This window comes from Salvelinus namaycush, chromosome 22, assembly GCF_016432855.1.
Source record: "Salvelinus namaycush isolate Seneca chromosome 22, SaNama_1.0, whole genome shotgun sequence".
NCBI lineage: Eukaryota > Metazoa > Chordata > Actinopteri > Salmoniformes > Salmonidae > Salvelinus > Salvelinus namaycush.
The window spans coordinates 6491229-6508883 of record NC_052328.1 but is presented as its reverse complement, the minus strand read 5'-3'; the positions used below and the strand labels follow the sequence as shown (position 1 = coordinate 6508883).

The window sequence follows — 17655 nt, the reverse complement described above, 5'->3', positions numbered from 1 at the left end:
CTGAAAGGCCGCTCAGCAAGGAAGAAGCCACTGCTCCAAAACCGCAATAAAAAAGCCAGACTACTGTTTGCACATGGGGAGAAAGATTGTACTTTTTGGAGGAATGTCCTCTGGTCTGATGAAACAAAAATAGAACTGTTTGACCATAATGACCATTGTTATGTTCGGAAGAGAAAGGGGGTGGCTTGCAAGCCGAAGAACACCATCCCAACCGTGAAGCACAGGGTTGGCAGTATCATGTTGTGGGGGTGCTTTGCTGCAGGAGGGACTGGTGCACTTCACAAAATAGATGGCTTAATGAGGGAGGAAAATGATGTGGATATATTGAAGCAACATCTCAAGACATCAGTCAGGAAGTTAAAGCTTGGTCGCAAATGGGTCTTCAAAATGGACAATGACCTCAAGCATACTTCCAAGGTTGTGGCAAAATGGCCCTAAGGACAACAAAGTCAAGTTACTGGAATGGGCATCACAAAGCCCTAACCTCAATCCTATAGAAAATTAGTGGGCAGAGCGGGTGAGTGAAAGGAGGCCTACAAACCTGACTCAGTTACACCAGCTCTGTCAGGAGGAATGGGACAAAATTCACCCAACTTATTGTGGGAAGCTTGTGGAAGGCTACCCGAAACGTTTGACCCAAGTTAAACAATTTAAAGGCAATGCTACCAAATACTAATTGAGTGTATGTAAACTCCTGACCCACTGGGAATGTGATGAAAGAAATAAAAGCTGAAATAATTCTCTCTACTATTATTCTGACATTTCACATTCTTAAAATAGAGACCATAGAGTACGGCGAATGTGCAAAGAATGGGACAGGGCAATCAAGATCCCTCTAGTGAGAAGTAACTGACCTTCGTCCCCATCGTCCTCCAGCAGTAGCTCAGCCTCTATCTTCTGTGTGTCCTCTCCCCCCAGGATGGCCTGTAGTCTCCTCTGCTTTGCTCTGATCTTCTTCAATTGCTTCTCCTGCAGAGAGACATCTTCATCTTGAATATCATCATCATCATCATCATCATCATCATCATAACCAGCCCCATCATCACTTATAAAGGACAGGAGGAGCATCAAATCAGGAGACAGAAAGTGCTGGCCACAAGAGGATCTGCAACAAGCGGACACTAGTAAACTTAACAAGAGCTAATCCATTGAAGAACAGTGGATCACGGCTTGCATAGCACAGCCGCATTCCTGACAGCAGTTTTCCTCACCTTGTTCTCTTTCTGCCGTCTGACAGACTCCATCTTCCTGTTAATGTCTTTACTGGAAGTAGCGTAGGGAGTCAGCTGTTCTATGATCTTATTAATGTGCTTCAGAGCTGCCATACATGACCTGGAACACACACACACATACATACATTAGTACAGAACTGACACGGGTACAGCCTGACCGATACCTGCTCCAACTACAATTATACCCCAGCACCTCTCCTGTACTCTACCAACCCAGTTATAACCCTTAGACTTAGCTAGATTAACCTTCACCCAGCCTAGCCAAAGGCCATACCTGACATCGTCCAGTACAGACTGGTACTCCTTCTCTGCCTCGGCCTTGGCTGCAGCCTGGCTGGCCTCGTGTATGGCCTGGTCCACCTGCTGCAAGACCCCCTGCTCCAACACATCCTGGTCGTACACGGCGACACCCAGACCCTGCAGCTCTGCAGCCCCGGAGCTGGCACTCACAGCCTGGATACGCTGACGGTCAATGTGTAGCAGGGCTCCAGACTTCTTAATGGCTAAGAACAGAGTACAGACACACACAGTCACTGTCACTAAGAACAACAGAGGAGTAATGATATAATGGCGACGGAGGTCTCCACACGTTCTCCTAACCAATTGTTATTTATAACTTTTTTGTACATGTTTCTGCCACCGTCTCTTATAATCGAAAAGAGCTTCTAGATATCAGGACAACGATTGCTCACCTCGTACTAGCGAGTCGGACGTGAAGGATTTACTTCAGACACCCGACAAGGCCCAAATCCCCGTAATTCGCATAAGAAAGAGACAGAGATATCGGGGACGTAGGTCGCGGTGCCTTATAAGGATCCGACAGGCGAGTGGGTAATCTGTCTCTACCATCAGTCCTATTAGCCAACGTACTTGGATAACAAAATAGACGAGCTACGATCACGAATATCCTACTAACGGGACATTAAAAACTGTAATATCTTATGTTTCACAGACTTATGTTTCACAGACTACAAAGCACAGCCCAGTGACACGAGCCTACCAGACGAGCTAAATTACTTCTATGCTCGCTTCGAGAAAAGCAACACTGAAGCATGCATGAGAGCATCAGCTGTTCCAGAAGACTGTTTGATCACGCTCTCCGTAGCCGACTTGAGTAAGACCTTTAAACAGGTAAACATTCACAAGGCCAGACGGATTACCAGGACGTGTACTCCGAGCATGCGCTGACCAACTGGCAAGTGTCTTCACTGACCTTTTCAAACTGACCCTGACGGAGTCTGTAATACCAACATGTTTCAAGTAGACCACCATAGTCCATGTGCCCAAGAAGACTAACGTAACTCTAATTTGCATACCACCCCAACAGATCCACAGATGATGCAATCTCTATTGCACTCCACACTGCACTTTCCCACCTGGAAAAAAGGAACACCTATGTGAGAATGCTATTCATTGACTGCAGCTCAACATTCAACACCATAGTGCCCTCAAAACTCATTAAGCTAAGGACCCTGGGACTAAACACCTCCCTCTGCAACTGGATCCTGGACTTCCTGATGGGCCGCCCCAGGTGGTAAGGGTAGGTTACAACACATCTGCCACACTGATCCTCAACACGGGGGCCCCTCAGGGGTGCATGCTCAGTCCCCTCATGTACTCCCAGGTACGGCTCCCAACACCATCATTAAGTTTGATGACACAACAGTGGTAGGTCTGATCACCGACAACGATGAGACAGCCTATAGGGAAGGAGGTCAGAGACATGGTCGTGTGGTGCCAGGATAACAACCTCTCCCTCAATGTGATCAAGACAAAAGAGATGATTGTGGACTACAGGAAAAGGAAGACCAAGCACGCCCCCATTCTCATCGACGGGGCTGTAGTGGAGCAGGTTGAGAGCTTCAAGTTCCTTGGTGTCCACATCACCCAAACACACCAAGACAGTCGTGAAGAGGGCATGACAAAGCCTATTCCCCCTCAGGAGGCTGAAAAGATTTGGCATGGGTCCTCAGATCGTCAAAAAGTTATACAGCTGCACCATCAAGAGCATCCTGACTGGTTGCATCACTGCCTGGTATGGCAACTGCTCGGCCTCCGACCACAAGGCACTAGAGGGTAGTGCACACAGCCCAGTATATCACTGGGGAAAAGCTTCCTGCCATCCAAGACCTCTATACCGGACAGGTGTCAGAGGAAGGCCCTAAAATTGTCAAAGACTCCAGCCACCCTAGTCATAGACTGTTCTCTCTGCTACCACACGGTAAGTGGTACTGGAGCGCCAAGTCTAGGTCCAAAAGGCTTCTTAACAGCTTCCCCCTTCAAGCCATAAGACTCTGAACAGCTGATCAAATGGCTACCCAGACTATTTGTAATCCCCCCCCCTTTTACGCTGCTGCTACTCTCTGTTTATTATCTATGCAGTCACTTTAACTCTACCTACATGTACATATTACCTCAATTACCTCGACTAACCTGTGCCTCCACACATTGACTCTGTACCGGTTCCCCATGTATATAGCCTCGCTACTGGTATTTTACTGCTGTTCTTTATTTGTTACTTTTCACTTAACACTTATATTTCTTAAAACGGCATTGTTGGTTAAGGGCTTGTGAGTAAGCGTTTCACTGGAACATTTGATTTGAGTTTGTGAACCCAGACTATCCGTCGTCTTACCACTGCTGCCCTCCCCAGATCCAGTGCTATCTGGGCAGGCCATTGCTGGCTGCTCAGCGTCCCCCTGGCTGGTCCCAGTGATGGAGATTGAGCATCCAGCGGTTCCTCTGTTGGCCCCATCCTCCTCCATTACTCCCGGGGTGAGAGCAGCACTCGCCGGGTTGGAGAGGGAAATAGGAACCTGGTCCTCAGTATCTTCTACTGGCATCCTGTTACATCTTGAGACAGAAAGATTAAACCATCTGATTCAACTGCAGTGCAAATACACAGATACACACGGGGAAAGAGATGTCAACAGATTGCAAAATTACACATAGCTCTTTAATCTGTAGCTATGGCTATCTATTTCGAAGACTATTTCAGCTCTAAACTACACACTTACCAGTAACTAGCTAACTAAATAGAATATGTCATGACTTGATTTGAAAATAATCCATTTAGCTCTCTCTAGCTGCTGTAGTTATTCTACCAAATTAGGTCCAATAGCTAACATTCGCTAGATTACAGACTCATAATTTGAACGTTAGCAGAGTTAACTAACTAACGTGAGTTAGCTATGTAACGTTTATTGGCTAGTACCAATAACGTTAGCAGTTCAATCTTGTTTTATTTAGAGACTACAAGTTGCAACCTTACTAACTAGTTACATTCTCGAGCTAGTAGCGAGCTAATTAGCTAGATAGTTGTGTCAGGAACGTTGTCGACAGCAAATTCATTGTTGACAGAAAATAGTCTAGTCTCGATCAATGAAACGAGGCTGATATAACGTCTCAAAGATCACCCATTTCACCACTTACATTACAATTACATCGAGATTACAAAAAGTAATGTTAATGTCTTTAGCCTAGCTATGATACTTACAAATCTCGAAGTTACACAACGTAGCTACCTGGCTACTCCTATTGTGATGCTTTCCACTAGATAGCACAGCCACAAAGTCAAAATGGGATATATATCGTATAATTTTTATACAAATGTATGAAAACAAAAATGTGCTTTTAAATCTTAATTTAGGGTTAGGCATAACCGTGTGGATAGGTTTAAAATCAAATTTTAAGAAGATCTTTTTTTTTCTTCTACGATGAGGTTTAACGGCGGTTGGCATCCAATAAATGTGGCATTACTGCCACCTACACCTCTTATCTATGATATATTGGCGATTACACATCCGCCACCCACCTACTATGCGGCGTGGAAACGGCGTTTCTTCTTCTCTTCTTCGATGGTGTTTAACGTCGGTTGGGATCCAATTGTAATGGTGCATTACCGCCACCAGCTGGACGCGGTATTGTATAAGAAACAAACAAAACAACATTTCGGGAAAGGGGTAAACGACATCATACAAAATAAAACACATCAACTAAGAAAACCAATCACACTTCTTCAATCACAGTCCACTCCAAAATACACCCCTACACAGTCTCAGGGGCCTGTGATGATGGTACATTCACCGACAGGATTTCTTGCACTGCCTCAGCTGTGAAGTCATGAAGACCCCAAAAAGGTTCAGCGGCATTCACAGTGATTCCAATTTTCTTAGACTTCTTCTCCGCTTGTGCTGTACAGTTTATAACTATTGCAATAAATTATACAAAGTCCACCATTTTAACATGTAGCATTTCACTATCCCTCGGTTGATGAGAAACCTTCACTGGTTGTGGTGACTCTACTACTATTGTTTCTTCCCTGCCCTTTCTTCCCTGCCCTTTCCCTTTCTTTCCCACTCATTCTTTCCAATTTTCTCACCGCCTCCAAATTGGATACACGCTGGACACTCCTTACCCTTGCCAGCTCATTCTCCTTCACCCTAACAGGGCACTCCAAGAATTCAGGCACATGCTCACCTCCACAGTTGCAGCATTTCCCTTCATCTGGCATACGATATTCTTCCCTTCTGCACACACTTGACACATGACCAACTCTTTTACATTTATCACACTGAAGGGGCTTGTGCACAAAAGCGCTTACAGGGTATGTCATGAATCCAAACTTTATTTGAGAAAGGAGAGACTCTTCATCAAAGAACAGTAGCATGGATGAAGTGAATTTCTTTTCTCTGCCCACCATACAAGTCAGTCGACGTGTACCAACCACTCCATCGATGTCTTCAGTATTATCCTCTGTCTATATTTCTTGCACCACCCCAGAAATAACCCCCTTGATCGGCGCTCTGCTATGAAAATCCATGCAGGAAACATTCCACTCCGATGTCTTTTTCAGTCTTTAAACACTCTTCTTCTGCTCCACAGACACTCACAAAAAAAATAAGACCCCTTCTTGTTAGTCTCACCAAATCCACACTTTCCTCCAACACATTCCAGATTTTCCTGGAGACGTTAAACAGATTTTCCAAATAGCATTGATCCAAAACCCTGACTCCGACCAAAAACGAGTCTAGTGGTTTCCTATTTTCCAACATAGCTTTCTTAACTTCTCTTGTTTCCATTTTTCATCGCCACTGTAACCCACTCATTCTCACTTTCTTTACTATTAGCTTCACTTGACTCACTATCAGTTGCAAACAAAACCTCCGTTTGCACCATCTTCCATCCCGTCCTCAGTTCCGCTTCACATCTGCAAAGGATTCCACCAAAAAAACTTTTGACACACAGGGTATCTTTTGTCTGGCAGCAAACATTTAATATAGGCTGTGGGGTATCCACCACCATCTCTTCACTGGCACCACTTTTTTTCTAAATTCTTTTGATCGCCTCCTCATAGGAGATTCGATTGACCTCTCTGACTTTTGCCACCACAATTTACTTCGCCCTTACAGGGCACTCCAGGAACTCAGGATCATGATCCCCCCACCACAACTGCAACACCGTTGTCCTTCTACACGCCATTCTTCAGTATACTCTGTTCGTCTGCACACACTTGAAACAGGGACAAATCCTTTACAATTTTTACACAGCGGTAGTTTGGGGACAAAAGCTCTTACGACGAATCTTTCATAACCAAGGTTCACATGCGTAGGTAATTGCACTTAATCAATAAACGACAGTACCGACAGACTTTCTTATTTTTCTCCATTCAGCCTGCGGGTCAGACGCCGGGCACCAACCACACCAGGAATTCTCTTCGGGTGTTCAACCTAAACATCCGTCGTCACCCCTGAGATGACTCCTTTGACGGGTGCTCTACTCCGAAGTTCAAAATACAATATTATGTTGTCCGGATTCTTTTGAGGCCAACTGCAATCTTCCTCTGCTCGTCAGAAATACAATGAATCAAAATATGACCACTCCTGGTCATTCTGACAGACTCCAGTTTTCCAAGCAAAAACGTCACCATTTTCAACACCTCAAACTGGTTTCCCACATCTGCATCCTTACTGAACAACCGCTTCCCAACAAGAAGTGATTCATTATCATTTAAGCACGCATCATCCACTCCAATTTCAGACAATTATCCTCTTTGTTCCAGTTTTTGATTTTACTGTTGTCCATTCAGAACATTCGTCAAATTTACTTGACGTGCTGCTTAATTCGAACTCATCAACCACTTCCGCCATCTTCCTCTCCTGACCTCCCGCTACCTACTCGACTGTAGTATAACTCCCTTATAAACTCAGCAAAAAAAGAAACTTCCCTTTTTCAGGACCCTGTCTTTCAAAGATAATTCGTAAAAATTAAAATAACTTCACAGATCTTCATTTGTAAAGGGTTTAAACACTGTTTCCCATTAATGAACATGCACCTGTGGAACGGTTGTTAAGACTAACAGCTTACAGACGGTAGGCAATTAAAGTCACAGTTATGACAACTTAGGACACTAAAGAGGCCTTTCTACTGACTCCGAAAAACACCAAAAGAAAGATGCCCAGGGTCCCTGCTCATCTGCGTGAATGTGCCTTAGGCATGCTGCATGGAGGCATGAGGACTGCAGATGTGGACAGGGCATTAATTTGCAATGTCTGTACTGTGAGATGCCTAAGACAGCGCTACAGGGAGACAGAACGGACAGCTGATTGTCCTCGCAGTGGCAGACCATGTGTAACAACACCTGCACAGGATCGGTACATCCGAACATCACACCTGCGGGACAGGTACAGGATGGCAAAAACAACTGCCCGATTTACACCAGAAACGCACAATCCCTCCATCAGTGCTCAGACTGTCCGCAATAGGCTGAGAGAGGCTGGACTGGGGGCTTGTAGGCCTGTTGTAAGGCAGGTCCTCACCAGACATCACCGGCAACAACGTCGCCTATGGGCACAAACCCACCGTTGCTGGACCCGACAGGCCGGGCAAAAAGTGCTCTTCACTGACGAGTCGCTGTTTTGTCTCACCAGGGGTGATGATCGGATTCGCAATTATCGTCGAAGGAATGAGCGTTACACTGAGGCCTGTACTCTGGAGCGGGATCGATTTGGTGGTGGAGGGTCCGTCATGGTCGGGGTCGGTGTGTCACAGCATCATCGGACTGAGCTTGTTGTCATTGAAGGCAATCTCAACGCTGTGCGTTACAGGGAAGACATCATCCTCCTTCATGTGGTACCCTTCCTGCAGGCTCATCCTGACATGACCCTCCAGCATGACAATGCCACCAGCCATACTGCTCGTTCTGTGCATGATTTCCTGCAAGACAGGAATGTCAGTGTTCTGCCATGGCCAGCGAAGAGCCCGGATCTCAATCCCATTGAGCACGTCTGGAACCTATTGGATCGGAGGGTGAGGGCTAGGGCCGTTCCCCCCAGAATTGTCCGGGAACTTGCAGGTGCCTTGGTGGAAGAGTGGGGTAACATCTCACAGCAAGAACTGGCAAATCTGGTGCAGTCCATGAGGAGGAGATGCACTGCAGTACTTAATGCAGCTGGTGGCCACACCAGATACTGACTGTTACTTTAGATTTTGACCCCCCCTTTGTTGAGGGACACATTATTCAATTTCTGTCCATTTCTGGAACTTGTTCAGTTTATGTCTCAGTTGTTGAATCTTGTTATTTTCATACAAATGTTTACACATGTTAAGTTTGCTGAAAATGAATGCAGTGGACAGTGAGAGGATGTTTCTTTTTTTTCTGAGTTTAGAACATGAGAGAAAAAGCCTAATAATAATAAAATAATATTAATTAAAAAAATACCCTACCATTAACCCTACACTCACTAAAAACCTACCACCATACTCCTCTATTTAAATCTATTTACTCTTACCTCAGGCCAACAGCTTGAAAGGATGGGATACCACCACTTAACACATCCTCTAACTCTCCTGACGTCAAGTCTCACACACCCAAATACCTCTCTGCACACCACCACCTCAATTTTCTGTGACTTACGTTCCATCCATGCAGTTCAGTTGATAGCCATTGCTATAAATGCTAAAAATCCAATCTTTCTGAACCATATATCACTAGTTGGCCTATCCCTCTGTACTGGTACAGATCTACTACTCACACCACTCCTCTCAGGATCCCTCCCCCTTGATCCATCTTCCTCTACTTTCTTCACTGACTCAGCATACAACAACGTCTGCGCTATTCTAATGCTGGAAACCTCAATCCTGCCTCTCTGGCACTGGGCATTTCTAATCCCCAGCCCCATGGGCACCCCTACAATTAACACATACTGTACCACTAATTTCCCCAATACTACACATTCCTTTGTATCATGCCCTTCTGCACACTGCTCAAACCTAGGAACCTCCCTGCTACACACTGTTGCCACATACCCATAAGCTTGACACCTGTAACAGCGTAATGTATTCAGCACAAAGCTCATATGGGATAACTTATATATCCTAACATCACTTTGTCGGGCAAAGACAGACACCACTCACGCCACCCTGTCTGCGTCGCACCAAACAACGAGCATCACAAACACCGGGAATCTTCCCCTTCAGTTGCTCATCTTTCATATTTACCTCTACCCCAGTAATCACAATGGCGCCCTTTCCTTGAGAGCAAAACAATTCACCTCTCTTGTCCCCATTCGTTTAACGCGGAGTGCCTGCTCCGTCTGACCAGCAGAAACACAAACAATTATCCACAGCACCCAACTCTGTTTTCACCCACCCTGAAACCACAGATGGATCAGCCAAAAGGCAAAGGTCCACTTAAAAAAATTTTTTTACTCCTACTGTCACAAACTCATCTTTATCCTAACCCTCGGTGGAAGCCTCGCGCTCCGAGGAAGAGACATTTTAGAAATCGTCAGGGTTTATTACTTTGTGGTTGTGGTAACTAGTGACAACCATTATGACACCTCGTAAATCTTTTTCGGTGACAACCGTAGAGGGAGAGAGAACCTTGCTATGTACAGTGCATTTGGAATGTATTCAGACCCTTGTCTTTTCCAACATTTTGTTATGTTACAGCCTTATTTTAAAATGGATTCAATCGTTTTCCCCCCTCATCAATCTATACACAATACCTCATAATGACAAAGAAAAAACAGGTTTCTAGAAATCTATGTACATGTATTAGAAATTAAAACTCAAATATATCACATTTACATAACTATTCAGACCCTTTACTCAGTACTTCATTGAAGCACCTTTTGCAGCGATTACAGCCTCAAGACTTCTTGGGTATGACTCTACAAGCTTGGCACACTTGTATTTGGGGAGTTTCTCCCATGCTTCTCTGCAGATCCTCTCAAGCTCTGTCAGGTTGGATTGGGAGTGTTGCTACACAGCTATTTTCAGGTCTCTCCAGAGATGTTTGATCGGGTTCAAGTCCGGGCTCTGGCTTGGCCACTCATGGACATTCAGAGACTTGTCCCGAAGCCACTCTTGCGTTGTCTTGACTGTGTGCTTACGGTCATTGTCCTGTTGGAAGGTGAACATTCCCCACAGTCTGAGGTCCTGAGCGCTCTGGGGCAGGTTTTCATCAAGGATCTCCCTGTACTTTGCTCCGTTCATCTTTCCCTTGGTCCTGACTAGTCTCCCAGTCCCTGCCGCTGAAAACATCCCCACAGCATGATGCTGCCACCACCATGCTTCAACGTAGGGATGGTGCCAAGTTTCCTTCCTTCCTTCAATCTTGGTTTCATCAGACCAGATAATCTTGTCTCTCATGATCTGAGAGTTCTTTCGGTGCTTTTTGGCAAACTCCAAGCGGGCTGTCATGTTGCTTTTACTGAGGAGTGGCTTCCTTCTGGCCGCTCTACTATAAAGGCCTGATTGGTGGAGTGCTGGAAGGTTCTCGCATCTCCACAGAGGAACTCTGGAGTTCTGTCAGAGTGACCATCAAGTTCTTGGTCACCTCCCTGACCAAGGCCCTTCTCCCCCGATTGTTCAGTTTGGCCAGGCAGCCAGCTCTAAGAAGAGTCTTGGTGGTTCCAAACTTCTTCCATTTAAGAATGATGGAGGCCGCTATGTTCTTGGGGACCTTCAATGCTGCAGAATTGTTGTTAGTACCCTTCTCCAGAGCTGTGCCTCAACACAATCCTGTCTCGGGAACTCTATGGACAATTCCTTTGACCTCATGGCTTGGTTTTTGCTCTGACATGCACTGTCAGCTGTGAGACCTTATACAGACAATTGTGTGCCATCCAAATCATGTCCAATCAATTGAATTTACCAGAGGTGGACTCCCATCAAGTTGTAGAAACATCTCAAGGATGATCAATTGAAACAAGATGTACTTGAGCTCAAAGGGTCGGAATACTTATGTAAATAAGGTATTTCAAAAAATGTCTAAAAACCTTTTTTTTCTTTGTCATTATAGGGTATTGTGTGTAGTTTGATGAGGATTTTATATATTTTTTATCGATTTTAGAATAAGGCTGTAACGTATCAAAATGTGGGAAAAGGGAAGGTGTCTGAATACTTTCCAAGTGCACTGTCGTTTACTCTGCTCAACATTTAAACGGCACCCTCTAGTGGTACATAAGAATGTACTACATGCACTGCACTCTTGTCTATCACACACATAAATACATGGATGGATTGGATGGATTCAAGTCTTTTTATATAATACCTTTTTTCTATCAATCTAAATATTAAGTTGATTTTAAAAAAAAATGCCTTTATTTAATCAGGTAAAGCATTGAGAAGGAGAAGGATGAGTTGCAATCTACTGCAGAGATAGCTTGCAAAGTTCTGTAATACTTTCCAGGTCTATGCCCAAATAGTTCAAGCTTCTAATTTTTAAAATTAATCTCTCCAGAAATGAGTCTCTCACTGTTGCCGCCTGTTACAGACCCCCCTCAGCTCCCAGCTGTGCCCTGGACACCATATGTGAATTGATTGCCCCTCATCTATCTTCAGAGTTCATTCTGTTAGATGACCTAAACTGGGATATGCTTAACACCCCGGCAGTCCTACAATCTAAGCTAGATGCCCTCAATCTCACTCAAATGATCAAGGAACCCACCAGGTACAACCCAAAATCCGTAAACATGGGCACCCTCATAGATATTATCCTGACCAACTTGCCCTCCAAATACACCTCGGCTGTTTTCAATCTGGATCTCAGCGATCACTGCCTCATTGCCTGCATCCGCTATGGATCCGCGGTCAAACGATCACCCCTCATCACTGTCAAACGCTCCCTAAAACACTTATGCGAGCAGGCCTTTCTAATTGACCTGGCCCGGGTATTCTGGAAGGATATTGACCTCATCCCATCAGTCGAGGATGCCTGGTCGTTCTTTAAAAATAATTTCCTCACCATCTTAAATAAGCATGCCCCTTTCAAAAAATGTAGAACTAAGAACAGATATAGCCCTTGGTTCACTCCAGACCTGACTGCCCTTGACCAGCACAAAAACATCCTGTGGCGGACTGCAATAGCATTGAATAGTCCCCGCGATATACCAATACACAAAGTCATTTAGGAAAGCAAAGGCTAGCTTTTTCAAACAGAAATGTGCATCCTATAGCGCTAACTCCAAAAAGATTTGGGACACTGTAAAGTCCATGGAGAACAAGAGCACCTCCTCACAGCTGCCCACTGCACTGAGGCTAGGTAACACTGTCACCACCGATAAATCCACGATAGTTGAGAATTTCAATAAGCATTTCTCTACAGCTGGCAATGCTTTCCTCCTGGCTACCCCAACCCCGGCCAACAGCTCCGCACCCCCCGCAGCTACTTCCCCAAGCATCCCCAGCTTCTCCTTCACCCAAATCCAGAGAGCAGATGTTCTGAAAGAGCTGCAAAACCTGGACCCGTACAAATCAGCTGGGCTAAACAATCTGGACCCTCTCTTTATAAAATTATCCGCTGCCATTGTTGCAACTCCTATTACCAGTCTGTTTAACCTCTCTTTCATATCATCCGAGATCCCTAAAGATTGGAAAGCTGCCGCGGTCATCCCCCTCTTCAAAGGGGGTGACACTCTAGACCCAAACTGTTATAGACCTATATCCATCCTGCCCTGCCTTCTAAAGTCTTCGAAAGCCAAGTTAATAAACAGATCACTGACCATTTAGAATCCCACCTTACCTTCACTGCTGTGCAATCCGGTTTCCGAGCTGGTCACAGGTGCACCTCAGCCACGCTCAAGGTACTAATCGATATCATAACCGCCATCGATAAAAGATTGTACTGTGCAGCCGTCTTCTCTGGCCAAGGCTTTCGACTCTGTCAATCATCGTATTCTTATAGGCAGACTCAACAGCCTTGGTTTCTCAAATGACTGTCTTGTCTGGTTCACCAACTACTTCTCAGACAGAGTTCAGTGTGTCAAATCGGAGGGTCTGTTGTCCAGACCTCTGGCAGCCTCTATGGGGGTACTACAGGGTTAAATACTCGGGGCCCACTCTTTTCTCTGCATGTATCAACGATGTCGCTCTTTCTGCGGGTGATTCCCTGAACCACCTCTACGCAGATGACACCATTCTGTATACATCTGGCTCTTCTTTGGACACTGTGTTAACAGACCTCCAAACGAGCTTCTATACAACACTACTTCCGTGGCCTCCAACTGCTCTTAAATGCTAGTAAAACTAAATGCATGCTTTTCAACCGTTTGCTGCCCGCACCCGCCCGCCCGACTAGCATCACTACTCTGGACGGTTCTGACTTAGAATATGTGGACAACTACAAATACCTAGGTGTCTGGCTAGACTGTAAACTCTCCTTCCAGACACATATTAAACATCTCCAATCCAAAATGTAATCTAGAATCGGCTTTCTATTCCGCAACAAAGCCTCCTTCACTCACGCCGCCAAACATACCCGAGAAAAACTGACTATCCTACCGATCCTCAACTTTGGCGATGTCATTTACAAAATATCCTCCAACACTCTACTCAGCAAACCGGATGCAGTCTATCACAGTGCCATCCGTTTTGTCACCAAAGCCCCATATACCACCCACGACTGCGACCTGTACGCTCTAATCGGCTGGCCCTCGCTACATATTCGTCACCAGACCCACTGACTCCAGGTCATCTATAAGTCTTTGTTAGGTAAAGCTCCACCTTATCTCAGCTCACTGGTCACGATAACAACACCCACCGCACGCGCTCCAGCAGGTATATCTCACTGGTCATCCCCAAAGCCAAAACCTCCTTTGGCCGCCTTTCCTTCCAGTTCTCTGCTGCCAATGACTGGAACGAATTGCAAAAATCGCTGAAGCTGGAGACTTATATTTCCCTCACTAACTTTAAACATCAGCTATCTGAGCAGCTAACCGATCGCTGCAGCTGTACATAGCCCATCTGTAAATAGCCCATCCAATCTACCTACCTCATCCCAATATTGTTTTTATTTACTTTTCTGCTCTTTTGCACACCAGTACTACTTGCACATCATCATCTGCACATCTATCACTCCAGTGTTAATTTGCTAAATTGTAATTACTTGCTACTATGGCGTATTTATTGCCTTACCTTCGCACGCCATTTGCACACACTGCATGTAGACCTTCTTTTTTTTCTATTGTGTTATTGACTGTACGCTTGTTTATTCCATGTGTAACTCTGTGTTGTTGTTTGCTTTATCTTGGCCAGGTCGCAGTTGTAAATGAGAACTTGTTCTCAACTAGCCTACCTGGTTTAATAAAGGTGAAATAAAAAAATAATCTAAAAAAATCATATTATCTTTTACAATTACGACCTGATCAAGATAAGAGCGATACACCTAAGCAAAGAAGACAATTCCTGAAAACTCAACACATAAACAAAAAACAACATATCTACAACATGGGTAGTGTGCACCGAATGTCATTAAAAACACAGGGAACACAACTACAATCTTAAAGCAGTTGCAGGGGTGGATAACCAGGTAATTTAAACTGAAACTGGGGACCCGTCTAACAATTCCAGAGAGAGAGAACGTTTTTGTAATGTTACCCGTAATGTTCCCCTAATGTTTGAGAGTCCAGTTTTTCATTTGTTAAGGGGAACTACGTTAGCAAAAAACCTTCTGAGAACCTTTTAAGCATGTTTTGGCGTCAAAGAGAACATTACCTTAATGTGTCCAGTTTTCTGAGGGTTAGGAGAATATCCCATCAACGTGCCACCACACATACACAGAATATGATTGGCAGGTTCTCCAAATATAAGCTATTAATGTTCTAGAGAACGTTACAAGAACATTTGTGTGTCCAGTTTTCTGCGGGTTAGGAGAATGTTCCATCAACGTCCCACCAAACATACACAGAACATGGTTGCCATCATAGAAATAAGAATGAGTAGAACAGACTTGGAAGCTGGCTCAGCTGGCTCAGTAGAACAGACACTGGCTCAGCATGTTACATATCCACATATACTGTACATGTAGGCCCTGTCCCCAAACGGCCCTATGACATAGTAATGACATATCCCCCAAAATGTAATGTAATTAAGACTGTTGAGGAAATGACTCTGCTGTATCCCCCAAGCAGAGATCTTCTTACAGTTTTTTCCAACTGCTTACACACAAACTCTTTTAATGTCACACGATTTTTGAAACCTCTCACTCAAAGTGCAAAACTACACACCAAATATCCAAAACCATAAGCTATTTCTCAGCCTTTGACTCAGTTGTCATTTGCATAAAACACTTTTTTCAAAACTCTACACACAATTCTCTACCTAAAACACAAAATCTAACAGGAAGTGACTTGCTTTCCTTTTCCAAACAAAACCAATCAAAATGCTACACTTATTCACCAGGTCACACACACACTCCTCACATGTGCAAACACTAATAGCTTAACTGATCACTAACCAATCACTGCTTTACTGTAGTATAGGCCTATAAATAGGTCACAGGTCAGATTACCTGTTTTGAACAATGGATGCCAACAATGGACAGAGAGCAAGAGGAGTAGGAGGGAGAGGAAGAGGAGGACGAGGGCAAAGAAGAGAAGGAAGGAGAGCCATCTCTGATGAGATTAGGGCAACACTTGTTGATCATGTGATCAACCACGGTTTGACCATGAGAGAGGCTGGACTGAGAGTCCAGCCCAACTTGAGTCGATTTACAGAGGCGTCCATAATTCGAACCTTCAGAAATGAGAACAGGTATGCAACTATCTAATGACTATTTTAGCATTACAGTAATGTACTGTAAAATACGTATGACTGCATAGTATTGCATAAACATTTGTAACTCTAAGCCATCGATTTACTGCACTGCATTGAATGAATGAGGTTGGTTATCATGCTGTACTACATTTTTTTGTACATTGTTCACAGTTCCTATGCTGAACACATACTGTGTTTGAATTCTGTACAGAGTGGAAAGGCAAAGACATCATGGAGGATGAGGACGCTTGTTTACAGATGTACAAGAGACTGCAATTATAAATATGGTTTTGGCCAACAATGCAATTAGGATTCGAGAGATAAGAGAGCATATCTTGAATAATGACACCATATTTAACAACATCAATGCTGTAAGCCTGTCGACCATACAACGCATCCTCCAACGGCACCGAGTGACGATGAAACAACTTTACAAGGTGCCATTTGAGAGAAACTCTGACAGAGTCAAGAATATGCGACATGACTTTGTAGAGGTATGTATGCAACACTACTTCCAGTACTTCAGACATACTGTATTTACTCATCTGTATATCCTTTTGTCTGTTACAGAGAGTATTGGAGCTGGATGCCCAAGTAATTCGCCATTAATTTATTTATGTGGATGAGGTTGGCTTCAACCTCACCAAAACCAGGCGCCGCGGAAGAAATGTAATAGGACAGAGGGCAATTACCAATGTCCCTGGACAACGTGGGGGTAATATAACTATGTGTGCTGCCATCACTCAAAACGGGGTCCTCCATCACAATGCCACACTGGGTCCATACAACACCGGCCATATGCTCACTTTTCTGGATGCAATTTACACAATGCTTGTCCTTGATCCAGATCAGGAGCCTGCTAGATTTGTGGTTTTATGGGACAATGTTAGTTTTCACCGGGCTGTTCTGGTCCAAAACTGGTTTGCCACCCATCCACAATTTGTAGTTTTGTACCTACCCCCATATTCACCTTTTCTAAATCCCATAGAGGAATTCTTCTCAGCCTGGCGCTGGAAAGTGTATGATCGCCAACCCTATGCCCGCATGCCGCTTCTCCAGGCAATGGAGGACGCATGTGGGGACATAGAGGTTGCCTCTGTCCAAGGTTGGATACGCCATGCTAGGAGATACTTCCCTCGATGTTTGGCAAGAGAAAACGTATCTTGTGATGTGGATGAAGTATTGTGGCCAGACCCAGGCCGGAGAAGAGATGAAGCGTAGCTTAGCACTGGTGACTGCCCCCCCCCCCCCCCCCCTACCAATTCCTGGACTGCCCCCCGGGACCCCACACACACAATTGTGTTCTTTACTGTATTCTAAAGAATATACTTTTGGTTTACATATATTTATGGTTTTGTTGTATGCCACTGTATACAACAGTAAT

At 44.6% G+C, this 17655-nt stretch overlaps 1 protein-coding gene across 1 annotated transcript in view; it reads right to left on the bottom strand.

Annotated features, from left to right (window-relative positions):
* ercc6 (excision repair cross-complementation group 6) overlaps positions 1-4925 on the bottom strand; it is a 52016-nt gene extending 47091 nt beyond the window's left edge. Inside the window, exons 1-5 of the mRNA XM_038960275.1 lie at positions 4729-4925; positions 3868-4085; positions 1507-1735; positions 1212-1332; positions 855-969 (exon numbers count right to left, since the gene is read on the bottom strand). Coding sequence (XP_038816203.1) covers positions 855-969; positions 1212-1332; positions 1507-1735; positions 3868-4075 — 673 coding nt within the window. The 5' untranslated portion in view covers positions 4076-4085; positions 4729-4925. The remainder of the gene's footprint in view (positions 1-854; positions 970-1211; positions 1333-1506; positions 1736-3867; positions 4086-4728) is intronic.
* Between the last annotated feature and the right edge of the window lie 12730 nt (positions 4926-17655).